Source organism: Elephas maximus, chromosome 4 (genome assembly GCF_024166365.1).
Source record: "Elephas maximus indicus isolate mEleMax1 chromosome 4, mEleMax1 primary haplotype, whole genome shotgun sequence".
Taxonomy (NCBI): domain Eukaryota; kingdom Metazoa; phylum Chordata; class Mammalia; order Proboscidea; family Elephantidae; genus Elephas; species Elephas maximus.
Genome location: NC_064822.1, coordinates 158,489,161 through 158,511,818, shown reverse-complemented (window position 1 = coordinate 158,511,818; position 22,658 = coordinate 158,489,161). Strand labels below are relative to the sequence as shown.

The window sequence follows — 22,658 nt, the reverse complement described above, 5'->3', positions numbered from 1 at the left end:
GCTTGAACACGGTATAAGCCCGTGGTTGAGGAAGTAATGCATTTAACAGAAAGATTATTTCCTTTAGGTATATAATCCTAAATATATATTTCAAAGTCAGAAGCACATACCTGCCTGTCAAGAGATGAATGGATAAACAAAATGTGGTGTATATACACACACACACACACACACACACACACACACACACACAATGTACTACTCGGAAGAAATGGTCTTGATAACACAGTACAACATGTATGGAGCTTGAACACATTATGCTGAGTGAAATAAGTCAATCACAAAAGGACAAATGCTGTATGACTTCACTTATATAAAAAGACGAGAGGCAAACATACAGAGAGCAAAGTTTATTAGTGGTTACCAAGGGCAGGACGGAGGAGAAGGGGTGGCAGTTACTGCTTACGGAGCACTGAGTTTCAGTTTATGGTGATGGAAAAATTGCATTACAGATAGGGTTGCACAGTTGATTACTGTGCTTTCAATACAGTTGATTACTGTGCTTTCAATAAGCTGTACAAGAGTATCTGCTGAGGCTGCTTATGTACAACCAAATACCTCATGGGGTTTGGTTCCTTGGTTTGGACATTTAGGGTCATGGTTTCTTGGGACATTTCAGTTAACTGGCCTAATAACATGTTTAGTGCTTCTGTTCTACCTCCCAGTTCACTGTGTAGTGCCTGGGGTCTTAAAGCTTCCAAGGCCCATCCAAGACACTGGCAATCCAAGATAAAACGGGTCTCTACTCACCTGGAGCAACAGGGGATGAAGGACAGTCAGGAATGAGGAGGGAGTGGAATGTATGGCTAATTGCCTCCATGAACAACTGCCTCCTTTGCCATGAGACCAGAAAAACTGGATGGTGCCCAGCTACTGTTACCAAACTTTTTGATCAAAGACTATTGACGAATCCTGATCAAAAGGGGGAACATGTAGTACAGAATTCCAAATTCTCATGGACTTGACTTTCTGGAGTCATGGTGGCTGGATGAACCCCTGAACCTACTGCTCTGGGATAATGTTTTGCTGTGTATTATGTTTAAAAACAAAACAAAGAATTTATTTCCATGTTTATTCGATGTTTCCAAATATAAAAAAAGTCAAGATTCTTACACCAATTATCTCAAATGAGACCATGCAAAGCAATTCAAAGTGTATACAACAATCATTCCCCCCCTTCAGTCTTGCTGCTTTATATAATCATGTGATTGACAAAATTGAATGGCATGTGCCTGCTTGAAAAATGTCACCTGTTTACAAAACATGCTGAACAGTTTCTATTTTTTATCTGTAAGACTAATTTACAATAAGTTTTTTGTTTTTTACTTGGAAGGCATGTGAGAATGAATAATTTGGCTGCCCAATTTTATTCAACTACCACACAAAAAGCACAAATGATAGTCCCAACACTGCAAACTTTGGAAGTTTGAGATAGTAGACATTGGTTTCTGTAGTAGATTCAACTGTTTAGCTTGAATACTGTTAACTTTCTCTCTTAACGGTAAAGCAATCCCCTTAGGGCTTTTCCTATAGTTTTGCTGATTGGGTTCTAGAAGAGTAGTGAAGAACCCACTCTGTATGAAATTTAAAGTGACAACTGTAAAGTATTCTGTTGCATTATACAAGCAGAAGACCTCGGCTTTTTCCTAGTTGCATAGACTGAATGACAGCCGTTTGCAAAATGGCACTGAAGAAAATCCTGACTGAGTGGCACTACGTAGTCCAAATGTTTCTGACCAAAGAGAATTATACAACAATATTTATAGGCTAACTTTTAAGAGATGGTTGACATCAATACTGTACATATTTTACATGTCAAATACATAGTTCAAGAGTTTATAAAATAAGATCATGCATTATTACCTCTAAGAATATCATGTACAAGATAAACCCCCCCAAGTACTTGTGACAGCATTTCAGGTGGAAGCAATCTTATATACAAAAACAATCCAGTTTCTCTGCTGTGAAAGTATATAACTTTTAAAGAAATGTAAGAGATTACTAAGGAAAAAATCTTAGTCCATTGAAGATTGATAGAAAGCATCAATTTGTGGGACTTAAAATGTTTCCTTTTTAAAAAACACCCAGAATACATTACCTCTGTACAAAGAAAAATATAAAAATTCTGGATGATCCTATTTCACCACACTACATAATTTAGGATGAAATTATGTCATGGGTTAAAAGTTATTTTCTACTTCACTCATTCCTTTGACAGCATTAATTTGTGAATGAAAGTTTGTGTTTAGTTCAGCTGCATTTATGGCACAAGATCTCATTTTCAAAACTGGCACCAATTTTCCTTAAGTGTAACAGCACTATTTTTTAGCAGCAATTATATTTTCAAAGGGTTAACAATCGGTAGGACAGAATGTTTTAACTATATTTTCTACTTTATACTCACCAGTTATACTATTTACACAAGGCATAATTAAGTCTACATATAGAAACATCTTTCACTCTCCCACACTCATATCTTAACCAAAAGACTTCTTCCACCTCATTTCTGACCTGGCTGGGGAAATGCGGGAGTCTGAGAAAGGTACCCATGTAGTTTAGATGGGATTCTTGATTTTAAGAGTATAAAAGCAATTATAAGACAATTCAGGGTTATGTTACACTGCCCCAAAAGTTACTTATATGATAAATAGTACCTATCGACAACCTATGAAAGATGAGACATTCTAAGGGTGCCCTAATGATATTAGCCTGTAACAGCTGAACTGCAAGAAAGCCATTTTTATTCAACTGTGATGTGATGGTCACTGACTGGGCATTTAAGGTTCAACGCCAATCCTGTAGTTACCGGTAAACGGGGAGGTTCACCTAAAGAGGTGTCACTAAATTTAAAAACTAAAAAATACAATTTTAAAAGCAATTTATGTTGTAGGAAATTTGGCTCTAAGGTATTTTGTACAGAAACTGTTGAAATGGGGAGTTGGTAACTGAACACAGAAATTCCATGAATACAGTTTTCATGATATGATGTATTTTACTACGTGCATTTTGCTAACGATAGTTCCCTAAAAACCACCAACTCCACAGGGTTGTATTTTGTGTTAAACTACTCTTGGGTTATAGGGGAAATAGCTATTAGGTAATTAGGGACATAATACCAGTTATGAAATTGAGACAAATGAGTTGACAAATCCCAGAAAAAAGCAAATTAAATCTTTTGTCAAAAGAGTTATTGGACAATACAAAAAGTCTATATGTGGAATTTATAAATTAAAATTATCCTGTGAAAATAAATTTTGAGATGGATGTTAAATTTCTTTAATACCAGGAATTATCATTTTTACCAATTCTTACCACAGAAGGATTTGGTGAATGTATTACTGCTGTGAATGAGAGAACAATTTGGGGGTGGGGTGGGGAATATACCCACCAGTAAGCTGACCTGACAAACCACAGACTGATGTCAAATGGACAAAAACTGGAAAAAAAAAGAAAGAAAGAAAAAAAACCAAAATAACATGGGGGGGGGGGCACAGTTAAGGCATCTTAAAAAAAAAATCCACATGGCTTTGGCTTATTAAAATATTTTACACTATTTTTTAAATTTTATAAAAGAAGATTTGAAAGCATCTGAAAAACATGCAAATTGTTTGAAAACCCTGCATGGCAAATTCAGACAGTTTGCAAGGGTCATTCAGATGTTTGCTGAGGAAAATAAAGCCTCTCTCCCCATGAGACCGCACAGGGTGGCAGAGGTCTCAAGGTTCTCTCTATCTTATACCAGATGGCAACCCAGAGGTCTGTGCAGCAGTTACAAACAAGCCATTATTGTCTGGGAGGGAAGGGACAGAGGAGTTTCCATTGGTTGGGGAACAGCCCAACTTTAGTTTTTCCAGATACTCTGCGTGTACGGGTTTATGACACTGGAGGACTTTGATGGCATCTTCTACCTTGAACCACTCTCTCTTCCTTCCTAGAAAACAGTACGACATTAGTAACTATACAATAGTTAATTTTAGAAAGTAAGGTGTCACCTATTAACAGTACCCCTCTGTCCCCCACAAATAATGGCTTTGTTTAGAAATGGCTTAGACCTCTATGACAGTCCTATTCCCACAGGTAAATAAGTAGACAGGGTCAGGCACTTAATAATCTTTCACTGGGAGGGGAGAGAAAACATTTGGACATCAATAATTTCAGGAACTAATTGTATAGAACACTGCCAGGTATTAACTGGAAAATAAAGTGCTATGATTCCACGTTAACAAGTGAAGGGTCAGAAAGAAGTGACATTCAAATGAGAATCGAGAGTCATGAGAGAAGTAAACAGAACTGCCAAAGCAAGAGGTGTTTCTGACTAAAACCACAAGAGCTTGAGGCAGTTTGCTTTAATATCACTATCTCACTACACCAGGGGCAGTTGGTAAGTGTGCATCTGGGTGGAGAGAAGAACAAACGTAGGGCTCAGGAACAGGTAGGAGAAAGCACAGACAGCATAATGTCTTAAGTGTACTCTGAGCTAGGAGCTATACAAGATCCTTCAATTAAAGAGCATGTATATGAAGTCCTGAAATCCAGTTATTTAAAAACAAAAACAAAAACCCCAGTACACTGACTGGACTTAAAGAGTTACTAATAATGAAATACCCATAATTCTCTAACCAAAACCCACATGATTAACGAGGCCAAGCTACTTAAACACCAAGAGACTTTTCAGGCAACTCATCACAGCCCATCACAATAAAAGATATGTAAATAGGAACTACACGTTGGGGAAGAATTTTGAAGATCATTCAAATGTGGAGATACGTATCATCTTCCTTTCTCCAAAAGAAGGGTAATCAAAAATAAGATGCGCACTGTGATGCAGTTATGTACTATTTGAATTCAGAGAATTCAGGTAGCGAAAGGAAAGGAAACTTACCTATGTTAACAGAATCTTCCCAATCTTCTAATATTTCTGTGACTGTAAGAACATAAACATATGTTCTGTGCTTTCGGTCTTGGTTCTGCTTGAATATAAAAAGAAAAGCATTTTAATCTACAGGAGCTAGCCATGTACGCATTTTCAAGGGCGAAGCAACCAGCGTGCCTTACTGCTCATCAGCATAGTGTATCTGCCAACGCTGTGGCACAGAAGTGAACTTACGCCAAGACAAAACACTTAAAAGTTAAGAAGACAGGAGACTAGAATTGGGGCTTCCTTCGCTACCTAACGGTGAAATTAGCCCCCAATACTAAACTTCTAGCACTTTGTTTGATTTCTGTTCATTTGGCAAGGTATTTTCATAAAGAAAACCTTAGGATTTGAACGGACTCTACACTAAAGGAAGAGCTGCATTCCTGCAGTTTTATCCTAGGTTGTATCCCCTGGGCCTAATCCTGGCAGCCTTTCCAAGCTACAGAAAACTGCTTCCTTCGGGGCTTCTGTAGGGCAAACAGCTGCTGTTTCTTTAGAACATTCCTTTATTGAGATGCAGAACAAACACAGCTCTACTAACATCTTAGACTGGGGAGCATTAGATTGCCCAGGGATTAATGATTGTTTAAAAGGTACCAACTGAATGGTCTGGGATGAGGTCTAAGTATCGGTATTTTTAAAGCTCCCCAGGTGAACTAGGCATAGCAAGGGTTGAAAATACCCGGTTAGTCCACTGCTGGATTATCTTTTCATTCTATATGTTACAAACTCAATTTTTACCCATTTAAAATTGCCACCTCGTCTATAGGTTTAAAACTAAACACAAGTTGGCCTTTGGATGAAAATGAAGGGACCCACGTTTCGTTTTCTATAATCTAAGACCTTCAGCAACGATTGTAAGGATGGCACAGGACCAGGCAGTGTTTCGTTCTGTTGTGCATGAGGTCGCTAAGAGTCAGAACCGACTCGACGGCACCTAACAACAAGACCTTCAGACACATGTATTTTCATTGTTTTTAAGAATCCGTTGTCTGATCTCTATGTCTGGTAAATGAATACATTTATTAAGCCATATTCACAAATTCATTAAATTCACTGGTGAATGGCAAGATAATTCTAATTTTCCCTCACATTTTCTAAAGGGAAAGATACACTGACTGATACTTTCTGTTCAGATACTATGAACTTAAATAGCATTTGTCAAGCACTTGATACTATTATTACCTTACCTGTGTTACACAACCATTATTTATAATTTGAGATGTTTTCTTCAAAAGCCTTGTCAGCTTATTAAGAAAATGTGCTGTTGTTCCATGGCTATTCTGGATTGCAGAAAACCCTCAATATGTTTTTCAGTTTAACCAGAAGATGGTGCTGTTTAACTGGGTAAGCTAGTACTGAATTTGGAAAAAGGTTGAGTAAAGACTTTACTCCTAACGGTTATTCTAGTGGGAGTCATCAATTCTACCAAGTTTCATAAAAATTGGGTCTTTTTTTCCTGAATTATTATAAAAAGTTTTAAAAATAAAAATTTATATGGTTCTACCAGAAGGACTGACCCATTAAACCTGTTGCCATCCAGTCAATTCTGATTCATAGAGACCCCAAGTGGCAGAGTAGAACTGCCCCATAGGGTTTTCTAGGCTGTAATCTTTAACGGGAGTGGATCGCTAAGACGCTGGGTTGGTTCAAGCTGCTGACCTTCTAGTTAGCAGCCAAGTGCTTTAAGCACTGTGCCACGAGGGCTCCTTTAGGAGGACTGAGCTCACCCTTAAACAGCATCTTGGAAAAAAAAGACAAAAGAAACCAGTAAAAATCACTGCTTCTTGAATGTTGTGTATCTAGGTCTGAATCTTGGATGAAAATATATTTGAAAATAGCTTGGGTCTCATGACCTTACTTCATTTTTTTTCTCTCTTCCATAGAATACCTATCACTTCCAATTCCTTCCCTATAAATTCCACTCTGCCCTCAGTAGTAAGGGGTTATATGGAACAAAATTCTGTTATGTTAGCATCTACTCCATGTACATGAGTTTTTTTTTTTTAATCTACAGTCCTTTTAATGATAAAGTCATTGTGCCTATCACCTGATGTTACATGCTGAAGGGAATGGGTAAGATTTTTCCAGACAATCCCCATAAGAGACCTGAGACCTTTAGGTGATGCTAAAGGTACTGTGGAGCCCTGATGGCACAGTGGTTGAGAGCTACGACTACTAATCAAAAGGTCAGTGGTTCAAATCCACCAGCGGCTCCCTGGAAACCCTATGGGGCAGTTTTACTCTGTCCTCTAAGTTTGTTATGAGTCAGAATAGACTCGATGACAACGGGTTTTGTTTTTAAAGGTAATGCACCTCCTAAAAAGTCTCTCTCTCTCTCTCTATATACCTAAACAGTATATGGTGAACTAAGAGATAAATCTTTCTACATTTGCTCCACTGAATTGTCATACGGAAGTATTTACTACCATTATGATGTATGAAATTGTATACAACCAATGGTATATGAAAAAGTTAAGTAGCTTTTACTTACCTCCCTCCTAATTCTTATGACTTACTTGCCTACTGATAAAATCAGGATCCTGACAGATTACCTGGGTGGCTTGGAAGGTATCATTAACTCTATTATCAGCAAGTTGAGGATTACTTTGGTAACTTACCTCGAATACGCCCAGGAGTCTGCCTAATTTTCCTTTGACTCCAGCCTATTAAAAAAAAAAAAAAAACCGCTAAGTTTTACCTTTTCATAATAACCAAAGTTTATATTCTGGCTATTTAGATTTTTTAGTCTAAATACAACAGGCCCACCCCAAGCTACTATCTTCTTGCTTCTGTGAAGTTTTTCTTAGCTGTGCCAAGATTCACAATGTGTGGCTTGCCATAAAGCATTCCTTAATTTGTTCCTCATGTTAACGTCCCATTGATCAGATCTGTCATTTATTTTATAAGAAATGGCAAAGACTGATGGAAATTAGACTTTCTACCAATTTAGGAAAAAATTCATGAATGAAAACAGACTTTCTGTATGAATAGTCTCTCCCTTCATTCCCGCTTCTTAAAGGCCTGTCTTTCTCCTTTCTTCTTTTCCCACGGCTCAGGAGCTTCAACTCTTTCTACATGCTACCCTTCTACTGCAAAATCCTCATACACCTAGCACTGTAATAGAAGGGCTGGAACTTCAGTGTGCATCCCGCTCAAATCCACACTACAGACTAATAGACTGCTACATGCTGCTTCCTCTACTCAGTGTTCTTTGCTCAGGAAGGCACTCATCCTTCAAGACGCTTTGAAACCTTTGGTAGTATACACCACAGTCACTTCTCATTTATACCGTAACCGTTATTCAATAACTTCTGATGGCACTTGATGTACGGTCTGTTGCCTGTGCATAAAAGCATGTTCTGTCCATCACTTACCAACCACAAGAAGACAAGCAGCCCACATATGCTTTTGTGCACAAGTGCCAATTTTAATGAACTTTAAGACAAAACAGGTAAAAAAATAAAAGCAATGTGCTTCTCATTCACTTGAATAAGAACCAATTATACACTTGATTCATGTTTCTGAGCATTCTTGCTCAGTGTAATACTAATCTTACTCTGAAGTAAGGTCATCATGTTACGCAATTCCAGGGGTCTTCCACATTAAATTTTAGCCCATTTTACAAGGTTGAAAAAAAAATCTGTTTAGGAAAAATGCTAGCTATAGTCACATGCTTAAAAACATTACATCAAACAAAAGCGCCCATGTGATCTGTCCATCTTCTTGCCATCTCCTCCATGTTACATAGCAAAATGCCTTGTTTGTAAACATCAGATAGAAGATTTTCCTATAAAATACCAAATTCCGTTTGTGTGAAGGAGAACAAACCACCTACTATTCGTCTCACCTCTTCATAAACCTCCCTCACGGCAGCACCACCAGGCTCCTCCTCGGGCTCCATTCCGCCTCCTGGGACAATCCATTGGTCTGGATACCGACTGCTACTCACCAGCAGCACCTGCAAGAAGACCCAGTGTTACAACCCTTTCAACTCTGGCTTAGCTCTGGCTGTCCAGCCTGAACTGAGAAGCGCTTTGGGGGTATAAACAACAGTCATAAACTCAATCTCATACTTTGCAAGGTTATCTCTTCCAGATTAATCTATGTGTGTGTGTTTTGTTACAATTATTAGGGGCACACATTATACCATAAAAGCAACTGATAGCCTTTGTAAGCACTGTTCTGAAATTAGAATGCAGTAACAGCATGATCCCATTACTAAATCATTCCGTGCCTAGTAAACTCATTTAAACTATCAGATTCAATTTAATAAAACTCTCTAATTCTTGGATACTAAGAAAGGATGAAAGCAGAGACTTAGTTTACTACCCCCAGAGTTACATGCACTGAGGTCTGTGGTCACATCAGTTACTGTGAAGTTATGGAATCTTTCATTAGCTATTCTTTGTGATGATAGCCAAGTCACCCTCTCCAAGCCAGTTCCCTCACCTATAACATGATTTAAGACTACTCAGAAGATAACAGACGCTATGGGATAAAGAGTAAAGAAATGCATATAAAGCCAGTGCTTGGTACAGAGTGAGTGCTTGTTATTATCACATTTATGATTAGGTGAAAAGTGGGTGCTTTCATATTCCAAACCTATGTAAATACGCAAAAGCCACTGAGTTTTGATAACAGGCAGCTGTAATTTATGATCTAGAACAAGAGTTGGCAAACTGTGCGCTACCTGTTTTTGTACAGCCTGTGAGCTAAGATTGATCTTTACATTTCTTAATTTTATGAAATTCAAATTAGTGCCCATAAATAGAATTTTATTAGAATATAGTCAGTCATTCATTTGCTGATTGTCCACAGCTGCTTTTGTGCTGCAACAGCAGAACTGAGTAGCTGTGACAGAGACCATATGGCTTAAAACCAAAACTAAACCCACTGCCGTAGAGTCGATTCTGACTCATAGTGACCCTATAGGACACAGTAGGACTGCACCATAGAGCTTCCAAGGAGCGCCTGGTGGATTTGAACTGCCAACCTTTTGGTTAGCAGCCGTAGCACTTAACCACTACACTGCCAGAGTTTCCCCATATGGCTTATAAAGCGTAAAATATGTAGCTGGCCCTTTATAGGCAAAGTCTGTGGACCCCTGATCTAGAACAGCATTAAGTTTGAAGTGTGCAAGCCTTTGTAAAGGAAAAAAAACTCTATGTATCATAGAGGAATATTCTAGAGATTAACTCATCTCTTGAAAACAGGTATTATATATGTATCATAAAAGAAAATTTGTGGGGTAAGTTAGGTTGAAATTCACCAAGGTAAAAATAGGCTATGGTAAGTGACCAAATGATGTTTAGGAAGGTAGTAGGTGCCTTAGCCAACTTAGGCAAAAACATTAGCAAAATTATCTTGGCATACTGCCTTCAAGTAAACAATTTTTGAGGATTTTCTCTGACGTGTGTGCCAGCAGTTCTATCTGCCCAGCTCCCTCTCCACTGCCAGAGAGCAATGGCTGGCTCTTACAAGTTCACTGCCAGAACAGGATTCCCCTTCTACTTAAGTCAGCTGCCAGGATCTCAACCTTCCCCTACCAGAAAGCTCCAGGTTAACAGATCTGCTATTCCCACATCCTGCCCCCCCCCACAAAAAAAAACTTTGGGTTGGAATATAAAGGAATAACTAAGCCAGTTGCCATTAACTCAGATTCAGATTCATGGCCAACCCCATTGTGTGTCAGAATAGAACTGTGCTCCAAAGGGTTTTCAATGGCTGACTTTTCAGAAGTAGATCCTCTGGCCTTTCTTCCAAGGTGCTTCCAAGGTGCCTCTGGGTAGACGCGAACCTCCAACCTTTTTGTTAACAGTTGTGCACTTTAACTGTTAGCACCACCCAGGGACTCCAAGGGAATATCTACCCAGGCATATAACCCCTTGCCCTCAATTTGATTCCAACTCATAGCAACCCTAGAGGACAGAGTAGAACTGCCCCGTAGGGCTCCCAAGGAGCAGCTGGTGGATTCAAACTGCTACCTTTTGGTTAGCAAGCAGCTGAGCTCTTTAACTACTATGCCACCAGGGCTCCTCCCAGTCAATTTGATAGAAAAGCTGCACACCTTTGCCTACAGACATGCTATCACCTCACAGCAGTGATCAATTAGTGCTTAAGTTCTCTGAGCACTGTTCTCATCATTCTTTATCTGGACATGAGTCTACTGCTTCCCACCGTCATTATTTTTTCCAGTGAATAACTGGCAGGACAATGGCAAATCCAGAGAAAGCACCGTAAATCAATACAAAGTTGACAAAACCTTAGCTAAAATACCGATGGCTGTCTTTGAGGGTACCAAACAAACAAACAAAAAAAACAAATCCACTGCCATCAAGTCAGTTCCAACTCCTAGTGATCCTAGAGGACAGAGCAGAATTGCCCCACAGCGTTAGCATCCGACCTTTTATCCATATATAGTGATTTTGGTAAAACAGAATTTAAGATAGCCTTAGGTTCAAGGTTTCTTAAGTATTAGCAAAAAGGACTTAAGCATCAAAATTAGAAACTAAAAAGCCACAGCAGGTAGCTCTAGTAAGTATCAGAAAATATAGATTTGAACTTGAATCTGAAACTGTGCAGATTATAACCACAGCGTGTTTCATTCCTTGATGCACAAAATGATGGGCTAATAAGCTACCTTTCAGTGCTCCAGTTTCCTTATCTGTAAAAATTAAGTACCTTCATAGGATTGTTGAGTGTTAATGAGTAGTAAATGTAAATGCTTTAGACTTAACACTCTTGGCCCTTACTAGCTCTTCTGCTCTCCTACTCAAGGGAGTTACATCATCCTAGCTAAGAATTAGGCTTGTTCCCAAATTATGCCAGCTATACCTGTATTATAATTACTGAGATTTAATGGATGAAATGACGGCAGAACAGAGTATATCAAAAAGACTAACTTGAAAGTTCTGTAAAGATTCATTAAAGGTGGATTATTAAAAACTGCTATGAAATTAAAGTATGGATGAGACTACTGTAGAAGACTGGAAAAAAGAAATGAACCCAGAAAGATTCAGCAAGCACCTCTAAGTTCAACTTTACTTTAAACAACTGTCAATCAGATTTCACCTTTGTATTTTATTTAAAAAAAAAAAAAAAAAGCTTACCAAAGGTTTATGGTATTCAAAGGTCTTGGCCCCATATCAAGACTGGCAAACGAACTAAGTTTTTAAGGTAAAATAAAAATGTTTAAGGTACAAAAGCATTACATCTCATGTCAATAGAAGAAGAGTAGTGGCAACTACTGGTCTTTTTTCAGGTCACTAGGTGTAGGATAAGGATAATCTGGTTTCTATGGACTGGATTAAATTCTTAATACATAATTCTATGATCTCTAAGCAACTTCCTTTGATTACCTTGATAACAGGACAGGATGGGTGCAGGTGGCTAGCCACAGGAAAAGTACATCCTCATTTAGTAAACACTGAGTTTCAAAACCATCTACATTCAAAATATTTGCATCCTGAAAAAATGAAATTCAAAGTGTCATATATCTAGTTGAATGACTGTTCCATTCTCAGCTGCCCAAGGTAGTCTTTAAAAGCTAAATTACATAAGGTTAATAATGTTGAAAAATCCATTAATATAGACTGTGTCTACTTTTCTGAACTAACACTTAAGCTTCAGATTTAAAGCCAAACATTAATCAACAGGACACGATTAACATACGACAAAATTTTTCGTTCAAAAGTCAGTGACATGGAACACCGGTAGGTGTCAACATTTCCCTTTCATAACTATTTTTTAGAAAGTCTAATGGCCTACCCATAACACATTGCTGTTGAGTCAATTTTGAATCATAGCAACCCTATAGGGCAGAGTAGAACTGCCCTGTAGGGTTTCCAAAGCTGTACTCTTTACGGAAACAGACTGCCACATCTTTCTCCCTCAGGGTAGCTGGTGGGTTTGAACCACCAAACCTTTTGGTTAGCAGCCAAGTGCTTAACCATTGCGCCACTAGGGCTCCTCCTAATGACAACAGATCTATATAAATATTGGACAAATTCTGTACAATAATCTAATTTATCAAGCAAAAAATATTAAATTCCATCAAACTATTAACTTGGATGGTATCTTTAAAAAAAAAAAAGATCTACTTCAACGAGTAATTAATATCTGTGGTACATAATTGACTGGCATCTAAATTACTAGCTTAAGAAAGGAGACTTGATAATAGCCATCCTTTGATGAGGGTACAGATGTGAAAACCGGACTGTTTCATTAGGTACTTCTCTGCTTATCTCAAGTGACAGACCTGCAGACTGAACTGAGCCCATACATGCCTTCATCTGCCAATAATCCCACAGCCTGTCCTGAACCTTGTTACTTTTGGACTTTTTATGCTTTTAAAAGGCTCTGGAGCTGCAATGTCTAATACAGTAGCTACTAGCATCATGTGGCTGAATTTAAGATTAAGTAAAATTAAAAAAAATTCAGTTCCTCAGTCCACTAGTCACATTTCAAGTGCTCAATAGCCACATATGGGTATGTATTGGACAAGACTGAATTAGAGCATCTTAAACACACATCCCCAGTTCAGGCTAGGTAAAACATTTAACTGCATTACCACCGTAAAGCTCTTTCCAAAGGAAATCAATCATGAAAACAGGCTAGTAGGAAAGAAGTATCATGTACATGACATTCTAACTACATCCATTCACTTTTGTCTTTACAATCTTTAGTCTCTAGATGGGTAGTGGATAGTCTAACGTCTATTGAACTTACACTGTAATTTAGCATAAACTTTTCAGATTAAGCAGAAGCATTTTCGGGAAATAAATTGTTGGGTTTTGTTCCATATTTACAGGTTTTTTAATATTGAACAAGAACTGTATAGGATGGCAAGATGAATGCAGGCCATAGGCCTTTCCCTCAAAGAGCTTACGTTCTTGGAGGTGGGGTGGAAGAATAGAGAAAATCACATGGGCTCAATATTTGTGGCAGAAAATATAGATCCACATAAATCTATATAGACAATAAAACCAAATCCAAACCCATTGCCACTGAGTCAATTCTGACTTATACCGACCCTATAGGACAGAGTAGAACTGCCCCACAGGGTTTCCAAGGAGCAGCTGGTAGATTTGAACTGCTGACCTTTGGGTTAGCAGCCAAGCCCTGAGTCACTGCGCCACCAGGACTCCATATAGACAATACCCAAAACCAAAACAGTTGCTGTCATGTGAATTCTTACTCATAATGACCCTATAGGACAGAGCAGAACTGTCCCACAGGGTTTCCAAGGATCGCCTGGTGGATCCGAACGGCTGTAGCAACCGAGCTTTCAGTCTGTGCCACCAGGGCTCCCATATAAACAACAGGCCTATATAAATTTTGAACAAGTGATTTAACCTAAGCCAAGACATTCCCAAAAGATTAAATTTGGTCACACCATTAACCTCAGTGGTATCTTTCCCAAAAAATTACCATCTTAAATGAGTGATTAATATCCATGGTATAGAAATGATGGACATCTAAACTACTAGCTTAAGAAAGAAGACTTGGTAATATACATCCTTTGGTGAGGGTACAGACTTGAAAACCAGACTCTTTCATTAGGTACTTGTCTGCTTATCTCAAGTAGTTCATTCCAGAGTTCAAATGAATGCAAGGCCACACTGGGGTAAGGGGGTGATTAAGAAAGAGAAGAACCAACGGACAGATGACTAGACGACTTCATAGACGACTAGAGAATAGACAGGACTACCGCACAGGTCTGCAAGGGAGGGAGAAATGCATTCACTAGCATGAGCGGAGAAAAAGGCAATTAAAACAGGCCCCACCTCCCCATACTGCAACGAGTTAACAGGTTTTCACTTGATGCCATCTAGTGGGATGGCAAGGCAATCCAGTGATTTAACTGGTACAGGAGAAAAGCAGGGCTTCTTAACAGGTTCCATGCTGAGAATCTGCATTTCCACCCCAGATACACTTTTAACAAGACCCTCAGGCGATTCTTATGCATAACTTCCTGGGAACTTGTTGGAAACCTAAATCCTCAGCAGAGGTTCCAACCAGAACCTTTGAAGCCCTGGAGAAAAGACTATGGAAGCACATTAATCACCCCAACACCAGACCAATACAGTTAATGAAAAGTTGCTATCACTTTGGAGGATGTTTTATATTTTAAGTAGGCGAAAAAGAAGACAAAATGACTGTTTAGACAGAAAAAAAAAGAGGGTTGAGATAAAGATGAACCCAGAGCATCAATCTCTTTTAAGTATCTTCTAAGCACCTACGTATCCCTCAGCACCCCGCCCACCTGCTCTATTTCAGAAGGTTGTTACAAGAATCAGACAAGACTAAGTATATGACAGCCAATTTTATGTTCACACAGAATTTTGCAGTTTTATAGACATATGACCATTTCTCTTTCTAGAAATGGGTTTCACCAAGTTGAAAAGCCTAGGGTTATGAAAGATCAAAAGATGGATGGGGCGGGGGGAATAGTGTGTTGCACAGCAGCAACACATTATCACTCCAGAACCATGAAGAGACCAACAAGAATTAAAACTGTCTTTCTGATGCAGTTGCTCGGAATTAGCTGAAGATAGAAACTACCTATCTAGATTTTTCTGGACTACTATTACTTAGCATTACTAAAGCAATTCAGCTTTAAGAATACTTTTATAAAAAGCCCTCCAAAAATTATAGTCTATTAATTTGTCTTCCCGAGGCCAAAATCAGTAACAAGTTACACTTTAGCTATTCTGCTAACCAAAACGTTGGCAGTTTGAACCCACCCAGCTGCTCCATGCAAGACCTGGCAATCTGCTCTCGTGAAGATTACAGCCCAGAACACCCTATGCAGCAGTTCTAGTCTGTAACATGGGGTCACTGTGAGTCAAAAATCAACTCAACAGCACCTAAGAACAACATTCATCTAGTTAAGAGTTTTCCAAGCAAGATAAAAAGATTTGATGTAATTAATTGTAGCTTTCCAACATTAAACACTCGGAGACAATACACTTCTCTAACCCTACACATTTAAAGTTTTCCACAAAGACGCCTATTAATTCACTTCTGAGACTGATGAAAAAATGTCCAGTAAAGAACTGAAATTTTATTTTTTACACAATGAACTTGGGATACTAGTACTAAGCCGTGTTTTTTACTAGGTACATACTCACGTTCCCAACTTCATTTTATCTTTTCTACTAAGTCTGTGGGCAAAGTAAAATAATAATCTACACATGTAGAAATCTAAAATCAAGACAGCACAGTTCATGGTAAAGGATTTTTTTTGTGAAGTCATTTATGAAATAAACCCAATAACAGCATTTTTCCTGCAGTTCAATCTATTTCAGATAATGGGCAGCCTGCTCCTAGATCCCATCTGCAAACTCTAAAAGACTCTAAATATACAGAACCATGTCACCAAGCATTATTACTCAATACCCACCTCCCCCGAAACATACTTACAGCCATCTAAATATTTCTGTAACATCTCCAGTCTATTAGGTCTATGATACAGTTAGTATGCTAATCAATGCTCTAAAATTTTTGAAAATTGGTATTACCGAAGTAACAGATGGGTTATGAAAGCTTCATCGGCAAACGAAACAACAGCTGACAAATCTATACATGGTCTTCACAAGTTTTAAGTTCCTTTACAACTGCTTTTCTGAGCATCAGTTTTTATACATCCATCAAGAAGATAACTTGTTACATTACTGACCAGATGACAGAAATAAAGGTAGATATTCAACCTTTCAGATAAGCTAAGACTAAAGGAAACATGTGTAAAAAGGATGCTAAACGGGTTACAAAATCAGCCCTAATCACATTCAAACCCCAAAGCCAAAGGTGGTAGAGCAGTGAAAAGTGAAGCCATTTTTTTTAATGGATTCGACCTGACCACCTTCACATAAGCATTCCTCCTCTTAGATTATCAGACTGTACCCCCCCCATATACTGAACAATTATCTAAATAAAACACCATTCACCACCTGGCATTGTTGAAAACTGACTTCTCACACTTGTTTTTCTCTTTGATTACTAGATGCCTGTTTTAAGCACTTGGGACAGAAATATTTTGTAGCTTTAAAGAGCAATGTATGATAGCTGTCTACACGGAAGCAGACCTTGCTGAGTGAGTCTAGCTGGATGAAAGCTTGTCTGAATTGGGAACCATCTATAGGTATAGACTACACCCTGTTTCACCCACTGAGTCCCCTTTAATGGGAAGTAAATAGCATGTAAACAAACAAACAAAAATGCTTTTCAAGTTCTAAGTAATGCCATCATGCCTCCAGAGGTTGGGGGTACATGGGATCGTTAATTCCCTATATACCAAATGGCCCCAAATTGCCATTTGTGTTTCAGCTTTCTCCTTTACAAGTCAAAGCCTGGCCTCTGGGAACAGCTAGTCACTAGAGACTGCCACTTCTGTTCCAGAAAAGGAGCAAAGTTATCCAAAGAACCCATCGAGTGATTCCTAAATCTAAGAATGAAGAGATTTATTTTACGAATCTTAGCTATTTAGAAGCTTTTTTTTTGGCTTGTCCCTTTTTCATAGTATCAGGAACCAGGACATCACGAACGCTTAGACTAGTTAACGTACCTCTACTATAGTAAACTATGTGCTTCATAGAAATTTGGCCAAAATTAGGCTAGAAGCACATTAAGAATATCCACTAGGTATAAACAGACATTTTAAAAGGTTATGAAATACACTAATCAGCTACTGCTATTAAGGAAGTTAGTGCTATTATTTTGAAGTACAAAGGCACAATTCTATAGGAGAATTAGAGACAATAGTTCATTCTGTACAATGTGTTTAATACAAATGAAATCATAAGGGATTGGCAGAAGTATGTTAGTAATGGTAAATCGAGTTGATCAGGACTTTTCCCCCAGCGTGTTAATGTTTTGAAGTGATGGAGTAAGTTTTTTCACAATTAGAGAAAGCCTTGACAATACACCAAGATTAAGAAAAAAACATATGCAAGTTCTACAGAAGTGCCTTCCCCTGAAGAAGTGGCCGGTTCAGCAGCCTAAAGAAGCCCTTCACTTTCTACAGATTAAAGCGTTTGGGAAAGCTGCAGGTGCAGATGAAGAAACTGGTCACATTTCCTTGTTTAAAAGAGGCTGCCTCTGGGTAGTATTTAATTTTGATGAAAATGGTCTCAATGAAAAGTAAGTATCTTTGAGGACTTAAATATTTATGTAAGTATAAACCACAGGGTATAATATCGGGGCTGGGGGGAACACCATACCCACTGCCTTCGAGTTGATTCCGACTCATAGTGACCTATAGGACAGAGTGGAACTGCCCCATACGGTTTCCAAAGAGCAGCTGGTGGATTTGAACTGCTGACCTTTTTGGTTAGCAGCTGAGCACTTAACTACTGCGCTACCTGGGTTCCATAATACTGAAAACGGCTGATATAACTGAACTAACGTTTATTAGGATTGTTGTTTATTAGAACTCTGGTTTTTAGATTCTACTTTCTCCACCAACTCTTAGTTTTTGTGCATGATTTTCGAGAACTCAAGATTTTTCAGGAATATACATTCTGTCCTGTAGTAGGCCATGTGTAGAAGATGCAGCCAGAAGATGCAGCCAGAAGATGCAGCCAGAAGATGCAGCCAGAAGATGCAGCCAGAAGATGCAGCCGCTGGCTCAGGGAGCTTAAAAGCTAATTAGAGCAACAAGTCCCGTGGAAGAGTAGTGGTCAGTTCTTATGACCAATTATCAATACCTGTCTCTTGCAACTGTGTCTGGATACCACTCACAATAAAGACATTTCTACCTCTCCACTTAGCTGTCTATCCCATTTTGCTGCCAGATAAGGCTCAAGCTTGAATACATCTAAAACCTAAACGTTCCTTATTCTAAACTAAGAGTTCTTTCCTTGCCTATCAACAACTTCTGAGCCCTACATTTAAGGTACTATTTTTCAATTTGTTCTATACTACCCTAAGCTGCTGCCCAACTAGACTACAGCGTACACCAAAATCCCAAGCGACTCCCCAGTCTGGCTCTACCTGTAACGCCTGATTGCTGCGTTCCCTCTCATTGAAATCCTACTCCAAGTGGTTCACATTGGATCTTAACCCCAGAGCACCTGCACACTTTCACCTTATGCCTCTACTTCCCTTTGTATCAGTCATCTGTCTAATCTCTCACTATAGAATATGCTCCTTAGGGGCTGACAATTTTCACTGCATCCTTTTTGATCAGCTGCTAACCTAAAGGTTGATGGTTCAAACGCACCCAAAGGCCTGGTGAACTGCTTCCATAAAGACTAAAGCCAAGAAAACCCTATGGAGCAGTTCTACTCTCACCTGGACTTGCCAAGAGTGGGAACAGACTTGATAGTAATGGGTTTCTGTTTAAACTATCACATACTCCAGTATGTCGAACAGAGCCTGTTTCTGGTTACCTGTTTGCAAAGGTATTGTCATCTTTCACCGCAAAAGCACACTACTCCAGCTACTCTATGGCACGATTATTTATGGGCTTGTCTGGAAGCCTAACTGCCAAAACAAAGGGTGGTTGCTCACAGAAATAAATAGCTGGAGAGGCAATGTTACCGAGTGAAACTAGGATTTTGAAACAAAGGCTCAAAAAGATTTGCCAACTTCTGTGACCCTGGGGCAAGTTACTTCTACCACCCAATTTCTTCCTGTATAACTAGTAACATACCTCATAGGGCAAAAAAGATAAAAATGGGAATGTATAAAACCACCCCACCCCAAAAAGGAAAGACTGCTGTTAGAATAACCTTCTTCCCTACAGCGAATCCTTAAGGGCTTACTGTGAATTCCTTCAGTACATGGAGACCAAGATCTGAGCACTGCAGAGCTTTTAGGCGGTCAAAGAACAATTGCCTCTCTATCACATTTTACTCTCTATAAACATCCCATTTTAAAAATAAAACATACACTTAGATTTCTCAACCAAGATCTACGTGTTCCTAACTCAGAAGGGGGAAACATTTCTCACCTATTAGCTAGAGAGGTAGGTTTAAGCTGGTTCCATACCCCCTATATTTGGAAGGTGAGTAATGTAATTTCAATGGAATGGAAACAAATTCTTAGCAAAACAGTAAATTAACGAGTAGAGATTATTCTGTAATTGTCCTGTAAACAGAGATGGCTCATTTATCCGCAGCCTCAGTGATACATAGGTCCCCAACAGAAGTGAAGATTCTCAAGAGCTAAGCCAGAGTTGCTCCTTACTTCATTTTATCTAATCATTTTATCTCTTGGCCAGACTGGAAGCTACAAAAAACAATGTCCAAGCACAAAGGGAATGCTAAAGTGATTTCTGCAGCTTTCCTTGGACTGTGTTTCACCATATGCACATTATAGATCACTTGAATTTCCTCCCATGACCCATATTTTTCCCTGGGGACTTTTGTTTTTTTTGAAGCCTGAATTCCAATTTTAAGTTATTTCCAACTCACCACTTTCAGAAAAGCTCCCAAACTGAGCCTCGCAAAATCTCACTCCCTCAACAAATAGTGAGCACCCAGTTGATATGAGCTGGGCCTGGTGCCAAGAGCCCAGCATGAGTCGGAACTGGGCCCTGAATCCTGGCTCTACCACTACTGGTTGTGTCATTTGGGCACAGTACTTATTCTCTGAGCCTATAAAATGAGAGTAACCAGCACTACCTCACACAGTTATGAGGATTAAATGTAATAAAACACAAAGGTATTCCAAAAATGTCTAGCCCATTGTAAGCACTCAACAAAGAATGATTACACAAAGGTGAAGTCAGACAAGATCCTTGACCTATCTTAATCATTTACGGCTATTACAGTCATAATTTGCTTTGCCCTATTGTGATCCTTCCCTCAGGGGCTTTTTAATCTTTTTTTTTTTTTTTTTTAAATTGAGGGTACTTAAGGCTTGTTGACTTTGTTACTTTGTAAACAGCAAAAACCCTTCTGGGTTCTAGCTAGCCCAAGTAAACAGAGGCATGGCAAAGACAGACCAGGTTTCTCTGGAAGCGCCTTCAGAATTTACCTTCAACATTTAAAGGCCCAGACTGAGCATCAACCAGCACTGAAAGGCTTGGTTTCTTTTCAAAAAAACAAAGGTTTGAAGAGCACCGTTGTAAAGCACTTGATTTCTGTTAGTATCTGAAGGGCACTAAACCACTATAGAGTGTACACTATGTCATACTCGACTCTAACTAGGGGACTAGCAATAAAAAAAAAAAAGGAAGCCATTAAATTCCCGTCTCCAGCTTCAGCCTGCTATTTTATTGGCTACGGATGATTATGGAAGCTGAACCTTGAATGTTAATTCCTCCTCTGTCCAGTCATTTTAGGGGTGACGATGCTAAATGATTCTGAACAGCTACCAATTGATCATTACTGTCCTAAGCCAATTTAAAACAGTGAGCCATTTTCATATTAAATAAGTGTAAAGAAGTAAAAACTGTTCTCCAGGGAAATCTCAAGGCCCTCACTATCAATCCAACACAGGTAAATTACAGAAGCTGTACTGCTTGCCCTTAGATTAAGAAAGACTGCTCCTTTCCAGTGGTCAAGCCAAACAACAAAAAAAAGATGCCTTGATAAATTCACCCAGTACTAGAAATTGCTGTCTGAAAATGGCAACTTTGCTCATCTTTAGCCCATCTTCTGCATTTGGTGGTTATTCTACATTTTTCTTTTAATTTTTATTGTGCTTTAAGTTACATTTTTCACTAGCCATCTTTTTACAGTCAGAAAACTTTAAACGAGGGAAACGCGTTTTCTTATTAAGGATAATTGCGCCAAGCGCTTGTGAGCTAATGGGTCCAGTTAAATGTGCAACTGCCAGAACTAGTCCGAATGTGTATTTTAAAACACGCAGACTGTTTAGCTATTCTATAAAAATGCCTAGATTTAATCCACAGCCGCAAACTGCAGTAACATGGAAGCGAAACAAGAGAGGCAGAAGGTTTAGGGCTACAACACTCAGGCCGTTTCTACCCCCGTCTGCCAGCACCCGAGGTTTATCTGGCTTTACGCTCAATTCGCATTTAAGATGGTGACGCCCGCTAGGCGCAGGTTACACAGCCTGGGACCGGCCCGGGACCAGGAAACGTCAAGGCCTCCGGCCCTCCCGATCGCCCAGAGAGACGAGGAAGGCTGGGCTGGGCGAGCCCCTTTGTCTCTCTATCAACCCAGAGAAAGGAAGGAAGGAAGGAGGGAGGGAGGGAGGGAGGAGGGAGGAGGCTAATCCCTCCCAGCCCTGCAGCCAGACGGAGGGTCGGGCGAGGAGGCGAGCAGACAGCCCGGCCTCCCCCACGCCCCGCGGCGGGCAGGGTGCGCGCCGGCCGCCCTCACCTCGTCCTCCTCCTCGCTCCGGAAGCACAGGCACGCCGCCCGCTTCTTGAAGCCCTCGCGGTCATAGGTCCGCGTCTGGTTCGGCTTGAACTTCATCATAGAGGCGGGCTCTTGGTGTCGCTGCTGCTCCGGCCGCCGCCGCGGGGGCCCGGCCGCCGCCACCCCGCCGAGCAGTGCGGTCGAGGGCGAGTCGGGGCGCAGGGGCGCCGGGCGCGCCGGGTGGCGAGGGGCGGCGCTGGAGGCGGCGAGGCGAGTCTGGGGGCCGGCGACCGCTCCGACGCGGTGCAGGCCGCAAGCGCGGGTCACTGGAGCCCGGGTGCCGGGGTGGAAGCGCCGCCTCTGCCCGGGCGTCCGCCGCTCTCCATGGAGCCCGCTGCCGCCGCCGCCGCCAACGCCGCCGGGAAAAGAGCGAGGCTCGAGCCGAGCAGAGACAGTTGCGAGAA

At 40.0% G+C, this 22,658-nt stretch overlaps 1 protein-coding gene across 2 annotated transcripts; it reads right to left on the bottom strand.

Moving 5' to 3' along the window:
- Window positions 1–1,086: 1,086 nt before the first annotated feature.
- NUDT4 (nudix hydrolase 4) lies at window positions 1,087–22,327 on the bottom strand. Of its 2 annotated transcripts, none has more exons than XM_049884069.1 (5): window positions 22,216–22,327; window positions 8,769–8,879; window positions 7,540–7,584; window positions 4,883–4,970; window positions 1,087–3,931 (listed from the first exon to the last, which is right to left on the bottom strand). In XM_049884069.1, the coding sequence occupies exons 1-5, from the start codon at window positions 22,312–22,314 to the stop codon at window positions 3,729–3,731; spliced, it is 546 nt and encodes a 181-aa protein (XP_049740026.1). In that variant the 5' UTR covers window positions 22,315–22,327; the 3' UTR covers window positions 1,087–3,728. The 2 variants fall into 2 exon arrangements, with proteins under 2 accessions (XP_049740026.1, XP_049740027.1); XM_049884070.1 differs by having other exon boundaries at window positions 4,883–4,967.
- Window positions 22,328–22,658: the final 331 nt, after the last annotated feature.